At 41.5% G+C, this 18217-nt stretch overlaps 1 protein-coding gene across 44 annotated transcripts in view; it reads left to right on the top strand.

The window, feature by feature from the left end:
• The window catches only part of LDLRAD4 (low density lipoprotein receptor class A domain containing 4), a 428527-nt gene that overhangs the window by 378858 nt on the left and 31452 nt on the right, over positions 1 to 18217 (top strand). The window contains exon 1 of one of the 44 annotated variants that reach the window (XM_044773479.2): positions 11072 to 11380. The exons of 42 other annotated variants lie outside the window; for them this stretch is intronic. Coding sequence is in view for 1 of the 2 variants with exons in the window: in XM_014837313.3 (XP_014692799.1) it covers positions 12006 to 12075 (70 nt within the window). In the remaining variant the exon portion in view is untranslated. Of the gene's footprint in view, positions 1 to 11071; positions 11381 to 11775; positions 12076 to 18217 lie in introns of those variants that run through there. One more of the 44 variants, XM_014837313.3, reaches the window with a different exon arrangement.

An 18217-nucleotide genomic window follows, 5' to 3' on the forward strand; every position in this document is an offset into this window, starting at 1 on the left:
TTACTGCTGTGAACATTTGTGTACAAGTTTTTGTGTGAACATATGTTTTCATTTCTCTTGGGTATACACCTAGAGTGGAATTGCTGGGTCGTATAGTAGTGGTATGTTTAACTTTGTGAGGAACTGCCAGACAGTTTTCCACAGCAGCTGCACCATTTCACATTCCCATCAACAATGTATGAGGGTTCCATTTCTCCATGTTCTTACCAACACTTGTTATTATCAGTCTTTTGATAGCCATCCTAGTGGGTATAAAGTAGAATCTCATTGTGGTGTTGATTTGCATTTCCCTGATGTCTAATAATGCTGAGCATCTTTTCATATGCTTGTTGGCCACTTGTATATCTTCTTTGGAGAACTATCTATTCAGATCCTTTGCCCATTTTTTAATTGGGTTGTCTTTTTATTAATGAGTTGTAAACGTTCTTTATATGTTCTAGATATAAGTCCCTTATCAGATATATGATTTGTAAAAATTTTCTCTCATTCCGTGGGTTGTCTTTTTACTTTTCCTTGATGGCATCCTTCGAACCACAAAAGTTTTTAATTTTAATAAAGTCCAATATGTCTCTTTTTCTTTTGTTGCTTGGGCTTTTGGTGGGGTAACTAAGAAGGCTTTGACTAATTAAAGATCACGAAAATTTACTCCTATGTTTTCTTCTAAGAGTTTTATAGTTTTAGTTCTTACATTTAGATCTATAATCGATTTTGAGTTAATTTTTGTATATGGTATAAGGAAGATATCTAACTTCATTTTTTCTGCCTGTTGATATCCAGTTTCCAATTACCATTTGTTGAAAAGACTCTTCTTCTCCAGTGATTGGTCGTGGCAGTTTTGTCAAAAATGAACTGACTGTAAATGTGAGGGTTTATTTCTGGACTCTCAATTCTATTTCATTGATAATACTTAGCCTGATGCCAGTAGCACATTGGTTGATTACTTCTTTAGGCAATTCCAGGTCCCTTGAATTTCTATATAAATTTTAGGATCAGCTTGCTCAATTTCTGAAAAAAACCCAACTGGGATTTTGATAGAGATTATGTTAAATTTGTAGATCAGTTTGTGAATTACTGGCATCTTAGTACCATTGTCTTCCAATCCATGAGTGTGGAGGATAGTCTGTTTATTTAGGTCTTCCTTGATTTCTTTCAATGATGTTTTGCAATTGAAACGGTGTAAGTTTTACACTTCTTTTGTTAGCTTTATCCCTGAGTATTTTCTTCTTTTTGATGCTGTTGAAAATGAAATTGTTTTTTGAATATCACTTTTGAGGTGTTTATTGCTAGTGAATAGAAATAGGTTTGGCTTTTGTCTGTTGAACTTATATCCTGCAGTCTCAATGGATTTATTTATTAGTTTTAGTAACTTTTTGGTAGATTCTTTAGAAGTTTCTATGTACCAGATTGTGTCATCTGTGAATAGAGATAGCTTTACTTCTTTCTTTTCAATCTTGGTTCCTTTTATTTCTTTTTGTTGCTTAATTTTCCTGGCTAAAACCTATGTTAAAATGTTGAATAGAAGAATATTTTATTTATATGGTGTATTACTTTAATGGATTTTTGGATGTTAAACCAACCTTGTAGTTTTGGAATAAATCCCAGTTGGCGATGATGCATGAGCCTTTTTATATATTACTGAGTTCAGTTTGCTAGTATGTTGTTGAGGATCTTTGCATCTAATTTAATAAGAGATATTGGTCTGTAATTTTTTTGTTCTTGTGAGGTCTGAGTTTGTTATCGGGATAATATTAACCTCATAGGATGAGCTGGGAAGTGTTCTTTTTTATTTTTTGGAAGAATCTGTGAAAATGTTTGGCAAAATTCACCAATAAAGCCCTTTGGGCCTGGGCTTTCTTTGTGGGAAGTTATAAAATTACTAACTCAGTCTCTTTACTTGTTAGAAGTCTATTCAGATTTTCTATTTCTTCTTGAGTAAGTTTTGATAGTTAGTGCCTTTCCAGGAACTTTTCCATTTTATCTAAGTTATCTAATTTGTTGGCATACAGTTGTTTATATTATTCCGTTATAATTCTTTTTATATTTAGTAAGATAGGTACTGATGTTGTCTCTTTCATTCCTGTTTTAGTAATTTGAGTCTTTTTTTCTTTGTCAATCTACTAAAGATTTGTCAATTTTGTTGATCTTTTCAAAGAACCAAATTTTGGTTTTGTTGATTTTCTCTGTTTTCTCGTTGATTACTTTATTTTCTTCTCTAATCTTTATTATTTCTCTCCTTCTTCTTGCTTTAGGTTTAACTTACTCCTAAATATTTCTTAATTTTCTGTATGCCTTTTGTATAATTTTCATAGACTTTAAATAGTTATTTTTTAATAATTTTTACCAGTTAAATTTGTTTTCCTGGGAAGCAGATCCATAGAGCTCCTTACCCCACTATTCTTGAAGTGGATTTCCCATAATATATTTTAAGTATGTTCAATTTCAAACACACCATAACATATATGTAGATAAATCATGTTTTCCTTATATAATTGATTGAAACTACATTATAGAGCAAGCTTTTTAAAAAATGGGTGAACAGTAAGAAAATTTTCTTTATATTTTATAATTGGTATTAGAGATTGTATTCAAATTTAATTTTATTATGTGATTTTTTAATAATATACTTAGCTAAAGATAGTATTTTATTTAAAATCCCTAGCATATCAGACCTATGATTTCATGGATATTGTTGCTCAGGAGAGGTTAAAATTTTCTAAAAATAATTTGAAGTCCCATTAAAAATCGATATTAAGTAAACAGTAGTACAAGTGGGGAATGCAGATATTTTAAGAATCCTAAGGGTGGGACTTGAAAGATTGAAGTGTGCAGAACACTGGGGTTTGGTCCCAAAAATTAAGTGAGAGGACATCTGAGGACTGAGCAGTGGTATGTCACTCTCAGGTAGCAGTAGAGATGGCACTAGCACTGGGTCTCCTGACCAGCATTAGATCGCACCAAAAGGAGCTAATGTTGCAATGTTGTAGGCGTAATGACTACAGAGAGAATCTGTAGCCTAAGACTTATAAGCCGTTTCTCTAAAATTCCATCAAGATTCTCCATTTGCTTTTTTATCTGTTTGAGGTAAAAATCACCAAGAAGAGAAGGTGTGACCAATAGGATTTCTGCCTCACAGAGGATTAAATGGTTAATAGACAGTTTTTGAAAGTTTTTCTGTAAGGTATGTTACAGAAAAAAAAATTATAAAGACATTTGCAATATTACCATTTCTAGCCCTTTAAATTTTGAAAAATTCGGTTTTATTTGTATAACCAAAATTAAGTGAGTTTCTGACAGAAAACCATTCTTCCTGTGAAAAGTCCAAACATTTTTATTGTTGCTACTTTATTTTACTGTATTCTTTTGCTTTCCTAATTTGGGTGTTTATTGTTGAGAATAACAGACTTGAATAAGGTCACTTTTAATCAAAACAGGACCACATTTATCCTTATCCATGTAGAAGGCACTCTCAGGCTTTTTGAGCGAGTGAGTGTCTGCTCTCCTAACCATTTTGGTTTTTTGTCTGTTTCATGGTGGTAAGATGTCCTCATAAAGCCCAGTTGATCTTCATTACCTCTGGTTAAGCAGGGGCCTCATGTGTGCACGTAAATTCTTTTTGTTTCCATGTGATGATTTCATCGCATATGTATAAATATTCCTCATTTTAAATGAAGAAATCTGACTGACATCATAATGGGTTTAAAAATGACCTTTTAATAAATACTTAAATTTATTTTCATTTCTCTTTTTATGCTATCAGTATGGAACCAGCCACTTCATCTTTTCAGAGCTCAAGAAAAGGAAAGGGATTAAAAAAAGACAGGTTTGGTTTAACATAAAGGAAAATTGCCCAAAAGTACAATTAAGTTTGCTTCCAACAGTGTCTTCTCTGAGATGTGAAGACTTCCTTCTTGGATGGTGGAGTTAAATGGTCTCTGCACTGCCAGCCCTTCCAAGAGACTTGGTCTCAGAGAAGTAATTCCTTGAATCTTTTAAATGGGACTTGTAGATCAAGGCCATTCTAAAAATAGGATTTGGCTCAGGGGTCATCCTTGGACCTGCCACTTTTAGAGTTAGCCTGATGAGTGGTTAGGAGGAGATTTTAGAGCGTGACTTCCTGGTTCAAGTCCTGGCACTGCCACTTACTAGCTGTGTAACGTTGGGCAAGTCACATAACCTCTCAGTACTTCGGTTCTCTCATCTGTGAGACTGGGATGATAACTAGTACAGATGGTCCACGACTTACCATGGTTCGACTTAACGATTTTTCAACTTTAGGATGGTGCGAAAGCGATATGCATCCAGTAGAAACCGTACTTTGAAGTTTGATTTTTGATCTATTTCTGAGCCAGCAATATGCAGTACAATACTCTCTCATGATGCTGGGCAGCTACAGTGAGCCACAGCTCCCAGTCAGCCACGCCATCACGAGGGTAAACAACCCATAAATCATCCTGTACCCATACAACCATTCTGGTTTTCATTTTCAGTACAGTATTCAATAAGTTACGTGAGCTATTCAACACTTGATTATAAAATAGGCTTTGTGTTAGATGATTTTGCCCAACTGTAGGTTAATGTACGTGTTCTGAGCTCATTTAAGGTAGGCTAGGCTAAGCTATGATCTTTGGTAGAGTAGGTATGTTAAATTCTTTTTCAACTTACAATGTTTTCAATTTACGATGGGTATATGGGGACATAACCCCATCATAAGTTTAAGAAGATCTGTACTCATCTCATATGGTTACTTGTAAGGATTAAATGGCTTACTTAAATAGAATGCTGCCTGGCACATAGTAAGTACTATATAAGTGGTAGCTGTTATTACTATTATTATTTAAGTTAAGCGCTCTTCCTGTATGCTCCTACCAGACCCCCATTCATTCATTCACCTGCTCCGTGCTGAGCACTCTGGTGGGTGTTGCACTGAGTCATACTGTTCTCACTACTTTGCTAGCTCTTGCTTAGGACATGAACTAGAGATTGTCATGGATAAGGACCAGTCCTGGCTTTCTTTGTATCCTCTGTTCCCTCACAGTGACTGGCACATGGTAAGTGCTCAGCTCTGGAACTGACATAAATGAGGATTGACCTCATGTTTTCAAAGGTGATCTGATACTAGACAGCGGTGATTCCTGTTTTTAAAGCATATTTGTGCTAAGCTAGTCTTAAAGTGCCAAAGATGAAAATGGAATATAGTTATATAGATTTCATGTGATTTGGGATTAACTTGGATTTTTGACCTATGATTTTTCTAGGCCAAAGTATATGCTGTTAGTATATGCACTAATACAGTAACTAAAACCCTGGAATGTGCTGTGACTTTATCTCAACATTTGAAGAAATTAATGCTTTTGCCAAAGCCAGGAGCCTAAAGGTATCAAAACTATCTGCACACATCCTAGAATTTATAACAAGAGCTTCAGAGACCATAGCATGCATCTCTCCTTCACATTCAGATCGTCTTAAGAAATGCTTGCGATCGCAAAGGGACCATTGTCTTAGAATCCTCAAGGATAACAATCACAGTGTCGTTCAGTAATTTAGCAACAACACACACCAAATATGAATGCCACATATGTGTGCCACATACTGTATGTATACAAGAGTGCATAATGTTTGCCTGGAGCATAGGGCTGTTGAAAGTAGGGTTTCTATCTTTCAAGGGGCAGTTAAAGTTTTTAAGGAGTTAAGCACTAGGAATTAGAATAGTAGTATCTAGGATCTGAGTTACAAACACCTTCAGCCTCATCTTTTATGGTCTACTCAGAAATAGGATGACTTGTGAAGGTTATTCAGCCTCCTAGCTTTTGGGTGAAATTGAGAAATGTAACATATCTAAAAAGCAAAGTAAAATATTTTTATGAATAACTACGTTGAATATTTTAAGTATTAAAATCCAGTAAATCAGCCAGGAGCTGACCACTAGCAGAACACATGCAACAGAAGTGGAATGCTATTTCTGGAAATCTCCAGTGGCAGGACTCTACTTTCCTGGCGTCTGGCTCTCTTAGGGAGCAGGGAGACTGGGGAGGATGTTGAGAGAGCCAGGCCAGGTTTACAGGGATGAGCCAACCCATGGCATCTTCATAACTTGGTCTTTAAGAAGAGTCTGCTCATGGCACTTGAGTTTTTCCCCAAGGCAAAATTGGAGTTCTTTCTTAACATATGGTAAGCAGAAATCCTGAGGGACTTCTGGAGTTCTTATGAAAAATGCCAAATACCCTAGCAATTGTATTCTGACACCAGAGACTCTGTTAACATAAGCTGATTAGCTTCACCATTCTCATGAGCCCTGACAACACCGTCAGCCCCTACTACTTCTCCTAAAGGGTGTGGATGGATGAGTAACGCCCATCAGCACAGGTGGGAGGACAGCAGGAAACACCTGCCCTGTGGTACTGGACCCTGCCCTTAGCCCAGGAGAACAGTATTATGATTTTACACACATGTACACACTAACACCTGCATGCTGAGTACCATTCTTTAAAATTATTGTTAAGTAGCAGTTGCTTGGAGCCAAAGCAGGAGACCTGGATTCTACTCTCATTTCCTCTGTGTGGTGTGCACAAATCACAGATTCTCAGAGCCCAAGGTTTGCTAATTTAATCCAAATGAGGAGTTTGGATTAGACCAAAATTTCAGAAGAAACGTTGATATGCAGATGAATCACCTGGGGATTTTGTTTAAATGCAGGTTCTGGTTTCAGTAGGTCGGGCACGGGATCTAAGATCCTGCATTTCTAACCAGATGCCAGGTGATGCTAATGCTGCTGGTCCTTGAACCACACTTGGAGTACAAGCGTTGGATGTGTTGTTTTATTTCGTCCTCCGACCACCATCTAAGATATAGATATTCTTAGCTTCATTTTACAGAGGAGAGGGGGCTTAGCTCAAGCTGACACAGTCAGATGGCAGGACTGGAAGCCAAACTCAGGCCTAACTGGCCCTGAATTTAGCCACTATAAAAACTTTATACTGCCTTCCATTTCCTTCTGGGGCCTGAGAGTAACTGCAGTTTTCAAAGGTGTATAACCCACTTAGGATGGAGTATCTTAGCCATTATAAAAATCTATACCACCATAAACGCAGAATAATACGTAATTCTTTTTTTCTCATTATAGGAAAAAAATACTGTAGTGGCATAGATAATGTGTAAGATAAACTCCACAGTCTGTTAATACAGGGAGTATTGTTGCATATTAGGAAGCTATTTTTAGGCTATTTAATTTAGACTATGTATTCAATAAGTGTTTAATCCACCTTGTCAGCTTGCTAGCTCCATCATGTCGTGTATTTTTAAATTTGCTGACGTTTCTACCAAATGGTGGAGTAGCAAGCCCTGTGATTGGAGCACATGCAGAGCATTCACATTTCTACATAAAAACCTCTCTGAGTTGCAATTTTTTAAGCAATTAGTAAATTATTCCTTGCTATAGGCTAATCTCCACAAATATCAAATAAACTATTGCTACGTTTTGAGTCTACAGGAACATAAAGTTTGTGTTCTTTTAAAATCCTCATTCATGACGTTAAGCATAGCAAATTTACTTAAAATGTACTGTTTTGTTTTCTAAAGATCAAATTCCAGGGCTTAATTTTTATGTGGAAAACTTCATCTCAGAGCAGAATTTTACAGCATAGTCATAGACTTCAAAGCGTGGGAATTTGTGATGGTGGGGGCCATCGATTCTTAACAGGAGTTCATTAACAGGCACATGAGACATAAAATGGCTCCAAGAGCTTCTGGCATCATGTAGAGATATAGAATCTTTAACATGAATTTGCAAGTTAGTGCCCAAAAGAAATCAGACAATTAGGCTAAAAAAAATCCAAATGTACTGATCTGCTAACGTCTTTTGGTTAGTTTCAGGGGACTTTGGTTTGTTGGTTGTTGGATAATTCTAAATTCACCGCTGATTGAGCAGAATGATGGAGGGGTGGGTAGGAGCTTCCAAGTCGGACTGCCCAGGGTTCCAACTCCCATCCTGCCTCTTAGCAGCCATTTGACGTTGGACAAAATACTCATCCGCTCTGAGCCTCAGCTCCTTTCTCTTTGAAGAGGGAATAAGGACATGTGCCTCACAGAGTTGGTATGAAGAGAAAAGCTATACAGTGCCTGAAAGTGCCTAGAACATAACATTAGATCTATAGAAATGCTTTATAGATGCTAATTTTCTGCTGTGTGACCATTGTAAAGGTATTCCTAACTCTCCAAATGATCTTTGTGTGTGAAAATTTCTGTTGTGAGTGGGATAACCTTTGAGGGCAGGAGTACATGAGGAAGAGACAGCAGGGCATGACCTAGAGGCCTGTGGTGATTAAATCGGAGGATTGGACCAGGCTGGATGCTATCCAGGTTATATGTGACAGAGAGAGATGCTGGTTTAGCAGAGCACCCCTCTACCACCCAAAGACTTTTTCTGAAGCTAATGAGTAGCCCCCGAGCTAAAATCCCTGCCCTGTGCTGCCTCTTTTGGCCATTCAGGTCTTAGATACTCCCAGTCACCTCTACTTGTCATATTCAGATCCTGGCTGGAAGCCAATCATTAGAGCTTATTCAATCCTGCAGGTGGAACCTAAGACGAGCGCAATCCTGCAATAAATGCTTCTCTGTCAGATTACATCGAAGGTCCAGTGTGTTTCCTCCTGAGGACTGTAGCTGCTTAGTGAATATTTGTCAGATGAATTAATGAACTGAAGACTTTTATAGAGGAAACCTTGAAAATGTTGGTAGAGTGAGCTTGTGAAGACAGAAGCTGTTTACGTCCATGTTGCTATCAACAGACTCTTAAGAAAATGTCCGCCTTAGGTGACCCTTCCTTGCACCATTTTCAAGGCTTCTGCTGTACACAGAGAAATCTCGTACCGCTTTGTGATATTTCATTAACTACACAAAACTTACCTTAGTAAAATCAGCCTGTAGGGCATCATTTTAAAGATGCATATTTAAAGACAATGAGGGAGGAAAGAGTTCTAGAATGCAAATGTTTTTACACTTTCCTACTTAAATGTGTTTCTGTTCAGCAGATTAGTCTCTTCCCACACCCTTCTGTTGTGTGTGCTGCCATTTTCCCTGGATTCAGGGAAAAGAAATATTGGTACCTATCAATTAAAAAGCCCCAGTAATCCACATACTGTCAGGGTCAGCTAGAATGTGATGTTTATCAGGGCCTGAACCCCTGGATCACGGTCTGACCTCTGTGCTGTCTTCCTGAAGCATCCTCCTCAGGCTGATAATTAAAAGCGAATAGGAACAAGATTAAGACCACTACCTGGTGACTTAGCCTGGACACCCCTTCAGCAAATGCTGAAGAGTGGTGACATGCCCACGTTAACCAGGCAGCATGGCGAGCACACGTCAGGCACAGACTGGGTGGCTCTATTGAACACTCCCCTCAGCCAGGAGGGCAGCACACATCCCACAGGAACGCATGCCAGCCAGCAGTGTGTCTGGTGTGAGGTGTGGGCAATGTTTTGAAAATAAACTGTCATCCGTAAAGCCAGAGGCTTTTAAAGTGGTTTTTAAGCAGATCAAACAGTGAGAATGATTAAACAGAATGGAACAGGAGGTTAATTAAGATTGACTCCCATGACCCAAATGCTCAGTGATAAGGAAGCACCCAAACAAAATAAGTGTGTTAAGGCAGAGTGGAATATCCTGCAGCCATTAAAAATGAAAAAATATGTTGATTTTTTGATACATGAAAAATGCATATTAAATAATGTTAAACCCCAAAGTGGACTATTTGCAGCCATTTAAAAATGCAGATATCCATTAGCAAAGAACAAAACAGATTTTCAGATCCTATAATGTTGACTAAATCCCTAATTTTCAAAAACAGACATGCATGACAGTCATATGAGATCTTGTGAATATTCCTCTTTAAGGGCTTGATTTCAGAGCGATCATGTCACCCTGACTAAACTGACCAGAAAGTGCTATCCCTAGATCACAAGGACCCCAGGGCTGCAGGGACAAGGGAGAGCGCAAGACCAGTGAGGCCAGCTTGAAATGGGAGCACTTGCTAACGCTTTCTGAAGCAAGCTCTTCTCTGAGGAGGATTCCCTGCGCTTGGTGACTGCACCCAAGCCCAATCTCCTGAGCTGCTTCCCCTTCGTCCACCCAGCTGTGTGACTCTGAGAAGAAACTGGGGAAAAATATAACACAAGAGAGGGGAGTTATGTTTTAATTTGGAAATTGCTCAAGAAAAATCAGGCTGTCTTGATTGGCACGTGCAAACTGTTAATTTTCCTGCTGAAATTCCCATTTCTTTTATCCATATGAAATCTCTGAAAAATCTCCTTGATGATTCTTTTCTCCCTTTCTGCCCCAGCCCCCAGTAATTAGAACATGAAATAGTGATGTCTTCTGGCCAACCTGGGGACCCACAGTGCCATCAAGCCCAGACACTGCTCTTGGCCCCAGGTGACGCACTGGGTCCCACAGCAGGGACTGGCTGCTGACGTAACTGTCCTCGTTTCTAATGCTGGTAGTAACCAACAGAGTTTAGTTTTGCTTTGACAACTCCTCCTACAGCCAAACTATTATCATGGCGCACATGTCATTGCTATTTACCCTAAATAAGGAAAAACAAAGGCTATTTTAGGCACAGAGCAGCGCTTGTGGCTGGGGTTATTTGCAATATTACCGTAGCATGCTGCCCTTTTCACTGTGGTCACACAGTGATTTTTTTCTGAAAAGTGCTGCGACAGACATGCAGCCTTCTCATAAGTCTCTTCACACAGCCCCAGGGCATCAGAATGCACCAGAGATGTTTTACCCACGTATGAAACAAACTATTTAGACCTCAGAGGAAAAAGGGACTGTGCATGCACAAAATGAACCAGGAAAAAGCACCCTCCTGAGATATGTCTCTGCTTTAGTGTTTGAATTGCCTTTTCTCACTACCGAGGATTCTTCTCTCTAATTTCTGAACCTTGTAGACTAAAACTGCATAGTAGGGTTGAGAGTCCTGACTTTATAGTAGTCTCTGTGGTATATGTGTGCTACCATACATTGAGAAATAATGATGAGAATAGGGAGTGGGGAGAGAAAGAAAGAGGTGGGGAGAGAATGAGAAGAGGAAAGGGGCAGAGCTAACAGAGAAGGGAAAGCGGAAGGGAAGAAAAGCTATGAATGTTTCCTGCTGTGGTTGTGACTGTTAGTTGCCAGGACTGAGCTTAGCTGTGAGAGCCATGCGAGCTGCTCCCATCAGTTAGAGACTTTGGGGAGAGGAGGACCCAGAGGACAGCCCATAGCCTGGCTCTTGGCATGAGGGTCTCTGTGGGCGCTTCAAGCTGGGACGTGCTCTTGAAGCTGGATCCACAGCAGAGAAGCATGAGTAGCTAAGCGTCCCTGCCTGTTTGCACGTGCTGCCTTGGTAAGCTCTTTCTCTCCATTTCTCGAACTCTGAAAGCTTCTAGCAGAGATCAAGGGAAGAAATATTGTGTTGAGATTTGCAGATTTCCCCTTTCTGCCTTGTCTGGTTTGATATTTGCCTGTTAAAAAGATTACTGAATGTAATAGAACGAGAGGATCTGTCGAGCTGCATTCTGCTCATGTGTGTGTGTAACATGTCCCATGTGAGGCCAAATACGAGAAATGCAGGCTAATCATTGCTATATATTGCTGTATACAACACGGGTGTTAAGCTGCTCTCAGGATTTGAGACCCTGGACTTGTTATCTTCTCTGTGACACCATCAGCTTCCTGCCACAGAGCTCCTGATTTCTGTGGACAGCAGTTGATAATTGGTAGCCACAGTCTGCGGTCAGAGCCACAGCATTTGAGTCTAGCACCTGGGCTGGGCCCCGCTGATACAGTAGAGAGAGAGACAGACAGAAACACATACACACTCACACACACACTCTCTCTCTCTCATACCCCACGCTGGCTATAACTGCAGCTCTGAGCTGTCTGGAGAGGAGATCGTCTGAGGCTGAAGGGATGCTTTGAACTGGGGGGGCTGTGTCACGGTTGGACCCCCCCTTACAGAGGACTCGATTATGTCCAGTGACCACCTGAACAACAGCACACTGAAGGAGGCCCCGTTTAAAGACCTGTTCTTGAAAAAAGGTACACTTCCAAAGGCCAGCTGTGGGTGCTGCCTGCTCTCTCGGGTTTCTTGTGGTTATTCTTGGAGTTTGGTCTGAGGACAGAATTGAGAAGAGTAGAAACTTTCTCCAGAAGTTTGTGTCTGCCTAGGAGGGGTCTGTCAGCTCTGAGATCACTTCAGGGCTGGACTCTCTTTAGGAAGATGTCTTTGAGGTTTTTTCATCTTCTTTCTCATCTGTGATCAGTTTGTTCCTGTTGGAGATGTTATGCATAAATACACAGGTTTGTTGCTTTGGAGTTTTGCTTTTTCAATGCTCTGTACATGAGGCTAAAACCTCCCCTGGAAATTCTGTTACTCACTGCTAGACTCATGGGTACTTTTTTTTTTCCTACCCTGAGTCATGAAAACACTATTTTAAAGAAAAGATGTATTTCTCAGGATGTGGGTGGCTTATTGGGTAGTTTCTCAGGTCACTACAGTACTACAGTGCAGTAACGGTAGACATTAAGAAAGAGAACTGTGACTCTCAAGGGAGGAGAGAGAGCCAAGGAAAGTGAGAGACAGACAGACAGACTGCTAGCTAGGGAGCATTCAGAAACCACTCCTCTTAATGGTGAATAAGATGGTTTCTTGTGCAGCTGTATTTTTTCCTAATACTTTCCTAAATTAATAATGTGAGGGTGGATTTTAAATGACTCCTGTAGAGAGAATTATGGTTTTGTGTATGTATTTTTTTTTCCATGTATAGCATGGCAGAGGGATAGACTTTTAAAAGGTTTGTAATTGCTTTTACTCCTCTGCTGTGTTTTCAGAAAATTCTGTCAATCATCTTTGATTGGAACATATTTAGCTAAATTTCTTTCTGAAGAGATCATAAAACTCTAGATTCTGAAATGCATAGTGAAAAATTGTGTTGGATGAATTCTTGGACATTAGTAAATTTAAAACATGTTGTTCTAGCTGGATGGACTCATGGTGTCTGCATTCTAGGGATTCCATAACCAATCTAATTGTCACTGACTGCTACCTGCCTGCCAATGCCATCGAAGGCACATGTCCTTTAACTGCAGTCAGGCACATGTGCCCTGGCCACACCTTATCCTCAGAGGGCCCTGTGCCATTTGACTGCACTCTGCTACTATCTCTAATCCCACAGATCATAGGTATCATCTCCCACTTTTATTATCTTGCAAAATGTTTTATATACTGTAAATACATGAATATAAATAGGATTCTGTAAACAGGTAACTTATAGCAACCATGAGGCTCTTTTTCCAGTGACAGTTTTCCCTGCCTAGAGTAGTAATCGTTGAATAGTTGTTACAGAATATGAACATCTTTAGCAAAACTTCAGCACCACTGAAGTCATTAGTGTTTGGTGGAATATGGTTCTGTGCTAGACACTGTTCAAAGCAGATTAGGCAATTAGAGCCCTTTCCTCCTAGGGATTTCTTCATCAGTTTATCTAGAGTGAACTCTGACTTTGTGCCAGGCACATGCTACCTGCTGAAGATGCTACAGAAGAACAAGATACTCTCCCAGGCTCACTCCCTGGAGGAAGAAGACCAGAAAATGGGCATTAACAGGACAGTGATAAGTGCTGAGACAGGGTTCGAATGCACACAAGGGAGCCTTCCAAGGGTAGTGAGCCCGTCATCAAGGGGTTATGAAAGAGCTTCTAAAGGAAGATAAAGCTGGGAGGTAACACCAAATCTGGGTGTTTCTGTGAGGTGACTCTTTTCCTGTTCTCTTGTTCTACTTTTGTGGGATAGAATGGAGCAGCAAACCCACCCCAAGGAAAAGTGAATTCAAAATATATATAATCATTATGATGACAGCTCTTACTGTTTTGCCTTCTGAACTTCAAATTTTGAAGTTATAACACAGGCTGAATTTTCTCCCCTTGACCGTGGTGTTTAATGAGTGTGAATTTTCATTCAGCCATTAGAGTCTCCAAGAGTATTTTTATACTAACAGGTCACAAACTTGAGGCAATTATAGTCTGTGTAGATTCCAGTCCTGCCCCCACCCATCTTCCTGCCCCTACCACCCCGTCTCTGTAGGATTTGGGAAAGAATTTTCCAGCCTTTAGGAACATTCAGCACTTTAAAAGTGTCACGGAGCCATAAATAAAGACTAAAACACCCCCAAGGCTGTCATCTTCTCACCACACCCATCTCTGCCCAGGATGACAGAGAGGAAGGAAATGCAGGCACACATTCACTGTGCCTGAGCCATAGTGGGGACCTAGGCGAGCTCACTGGGAGAGAGGAGCTGCCTGCAGGGTAAGCCTCTGTGACAGCTAGCCTTGGTCTCAGTGTTCCCAGTAGATTCCAGCAGTTGGGGGAGTGAGGTAGAGGTGCTGCTGTTGGTTAGGGTGGGAGAGGAACCATTCAGGGTATTGTGCAAGGATTTGTGGACAGCATGAAGCCCTTTCAGTGATGTCGTAGTATTCTGCATGACAACTTTTCTGAATGCTGCCAAGGTGTTTACTTGGCCTGGTGAAAGGAGAGGGCTAACGAGGGGCCCAGACTTTGCCCCACCTCCCCCATTATATGTTCTATGAGAGCATAAATTACACATCTGGGGCTTAAAAACAACTAGACATCTAGAAAATAGGACTTATGTGAAGGATGATATATTAATGGAGGAAAGACCAAATAGAAGATGGTGTTAACCATCCCACAAATAGAAATGAGTGTTATATTAGGAACCTAAGGTGGTAGAACCACACTTCCCCAGAGTTCTTTAAAAATAGTACAGACGCTCATGCCTCTAGTATGAGTCAGTTAAGCTCTTCATTGAACCAGGACTAGACCAACAGACCTCACACAATTTCTTCTGTTCCTGTAATTCTCCACTGTGCAGCCTGGAATTTCTTGGAGACATTTCTATAAAAATAGATACCATCATCACTGCCATCTCTTTTACTGTTTTACAGTAATAAACTTCTATGATGCCTTCCTGTAAATTTTAGACTAGATTTATTATAAAATTTCTGGTGTTGGGATTGCAATGACTCATCTATTATAACATCCTGAACTACAGCCCCATGAAAGGAGGGAGAGTGTGAAAATTTGACTTTTGCCTAAAATTCTTTCCCTGAAGGGCCTGCTTTTTGGCATTCTTCTGTTGACGTCAGTAGCTATTGGAATCAAGGAAAACTGACCAGTGGGCTGTGTTCAGAATCCATATTGAGAACATGAAATTTTGGAAACCTTAAAGTATCCTGTTATTTTCTCAGAACTTTATTATTCCTGCAGGCTTTTTAAAAAAAACTTTTAGTAGTTCTTCCAGAATTCGTTCTCTTCTCAGCCTCTTCTTCCCACCCCATCCCCCAAAACCAAAACCACAAGCATTTTTCTTTTCTGTGTACCCCAAGTTTTATGCACCATTGCACATGTCCTCTCCCCTACCACAGGAAAACAGACATCTTGTAGGGCCAGATGTGGGCAGACCAGGGGGAGGGAGAGGCAGCAAGGCCCCAGTGCAGTGCCAGGTCTCAGCTGATGTGTGCCTCACTTTTTTGGGCAGACTGCTGCTCCTGGGCAGAGGGTTGGGTGCCACCTTGGTTCTCAGGAAGCAGTAGCGTGCCTGAGTCTGTCTGATGAATATGCCCCTTCAGGGCCTATTGAATTCCCTGTGGGATGGGTAACGGCCTCACAATATCTTCTGCTGCCTTGTGCACAGCCATTGCACCCTGGGCCTCCCAAGCTTGGAGCACATTGAAGAGAAATGAGCAAAGTGTAAGGCGGGAGGGTATGTATGTGTGCGTGCTTGTGTGGGGAAACATGGTCAGGAACTGCTGCCTTGAAGGGATGGTGGTTTCAGCCAGAAGTGGAGAGCACTCGGCCTGCCTGAACCCTGACTGCACAGTCCAGGGAATTGCTGGATGAGGTCCCCAGAAGCCCTGAAAACATCTGTGGTTGAGATCAGGAGTGCAGAAACCTTGAAACTGAACAGGTGTGCTGAATTTTGTATGGTACTCACTTTCAGAAGTGGGAATGCAAGGGTTTTTTGCTTTTTTTTTTAGTGTGAAGTTTCTTTTACTTGCCCTGTGAAAGTTGTTTTCTTGAGAAGGTGTAAAATCAGTCCCTTGGCAACAGAGCCACATCCAGAGGCTGGCAAACACTTTGGGGGCCCTGATGGTCTCTGAGCAGTCTCCATGAAGGTGTGGGGGGCTTTAGGAGGGGGTTCAGGAATGGCAAATGAAGGGACAGGAATCACCTGTCACAGTTATTACAAAGTGTATGGAGATAGAGGAAGGGGAGGGGCGGGTGGCTAGATTTGGGGGACTACAGCCCCTTTCCCACCTACCATCCCGGCTGCAGATATCCTGCTGGTGGTATGGTCTTTACTTATTTGCCTTTTCCAATGCCTTTTTAAGTAGAATTGTCCTGTTTAAAGTGAAAGAGGGTGTGGGAGGACAGATATGGTGTGGGGGGATGCTCACATACTCCGTCCTGAGCTTGAAGGGGATCTTGAAGGGAAAGGTTATCAGTAGCACAGGACTCAGGGGTCTGGAAGTCATTACGCTTGTCCCCAAGAACCCTCTCTCTGTTTATTCCAATTTTCACTCTGAGAATTCTTTGGACCCCTCTTGGGGAAGTATTTGTAGCCCCAAAGAGAGTTAAAACCTTATTTTCTGTTTGTTAGTGTTCAAGAAAGCAGTCTGTTTTCATTGACTGGTTCTGTCCGGATTTCGAAGCGAAGGTCTGCTGCATGTTGCACTGGGGGCTGCGAGGCTCTGCGTGCACTCCACACCCGAGGACCCTGCTGCATCTTGTGAGGCCCTGATGTTGGAGCCTCAAGGGCCTCCAAGGAGCTGCCGCAGGCGACCCTGATGGGCAGCCAGGGGCCGAATTGCTGCTGCCGTGCTTGCTCTCGCTCCTGTGGGCCAGTCCCTGCGGGAGGAGCTGCCTCTCATGCTTGCCAGAGGGATGTAGTAGCTCAGGCTCTGACTGGGCTTCTGTCATCCAAGGTGGCCAGTCGGGCTTCACCGCTGAGCTGCTTGCCTCAGTCAGTGGTGCCCTGGGGACCTGGTTCATGCCAGGCAGTGCCCTGGCGCTGCCCATCATGAGTTCCATGCTACTCAAATGCCCGTGAACCCCCTGGGTCGCTGTGTGTCCTGTGTGCCATAGACATACCTGCTGTGGCCGTACTCACGTGTGAAAACTCAGGACAATGACCCAGGAGCTGCTGACTACATCTCAAATCCTGGCATCAGTAGTGCCTGCAAGATACCTAGGCTGTTACTGTTTCTACCAGAGCATCTGCGGTCAGTAAGTCTAGGCCACCAGTTCTCCAAGTGCAGCCTGAAGATCTCTGAGACCCTCCCAGGTGCTCATTGAGGCCAGGTCTCCTTCATATACCTCAGCCAAAGCAACATGTCGCAACAGATTGAAGGTGAAGCAGAGAAGAGAATCCAGCTGTCTTCTATTAAGACACATAGTAAAGAGATATGCCGGTGTAAAGCAGTGCCACTCTTACTCTTAACACTAGAATTTTTTTATTTTGAAGAATACAATTATTTTTATTGTGTTACATATGTTAACATGTAATGAGTTTATTTATTTTTTTTTTTTAAAGATTTTATTTTTTCCTTTTTCTCCCCAAAGCCCCCCGGTACATAGTTGTGTATTCTTCGTTGTGGGTTCCTCTAGTTGTGGCATGTGGGACGCTGCCTCAGCGTGGTCTGACGAGCAGTGCCATGTCCGCGCCCAGGATTCGAACCGACGAAACACTGGGCTGCCTGCAGCGGAGCGCGCGAACTTAACCACTCAGCCACGGGGCCAGCCCCTAATGAGTTTATTTTTTAGTGAATACATATTTAACATTTTCAGTTTTAATAATCAGTAGCTTTTAAGAGTATAGAAGGGTCCTGAGACCAAAGCACTTGAGAGTTGCTGTCTAAGCAGCCCAGGAAGGTGGAGCCAAGGGAGGAAGCACAGCAAGTTTGCACACCTGAGGGGGAGAGGGGGTCTTTTCAGGTGCGCAGGGGCGCAGCAGGGCCCAGTATGCATGGCACGTTGACAAGAAAGCTGGTGAAGCACAGCCTAAGAGCAAGTAGTCCCCTTTAAAACAAAGATGATGGCGATTCTGTACATTGTTCCCCACAACTTAGATCTTTCTTACCTTTGCTTGTGATGAACTTTTAATATG

The sequence above is a fragment of the Equus asinus genome, chromosome 7 (genome assembly GCF_041296235.1).
Source record: "Equus asinus isolate D_3611 breed Donkey chromosome 7, EquAss-T2T_v2, whole genome shotgun sequence".
NCBI classification, from domain to species: Eukaryota; Metazoa; Chordata; class Mammalia; order Perissodactyla; family Equidae; genus Equus; species Equus asinus.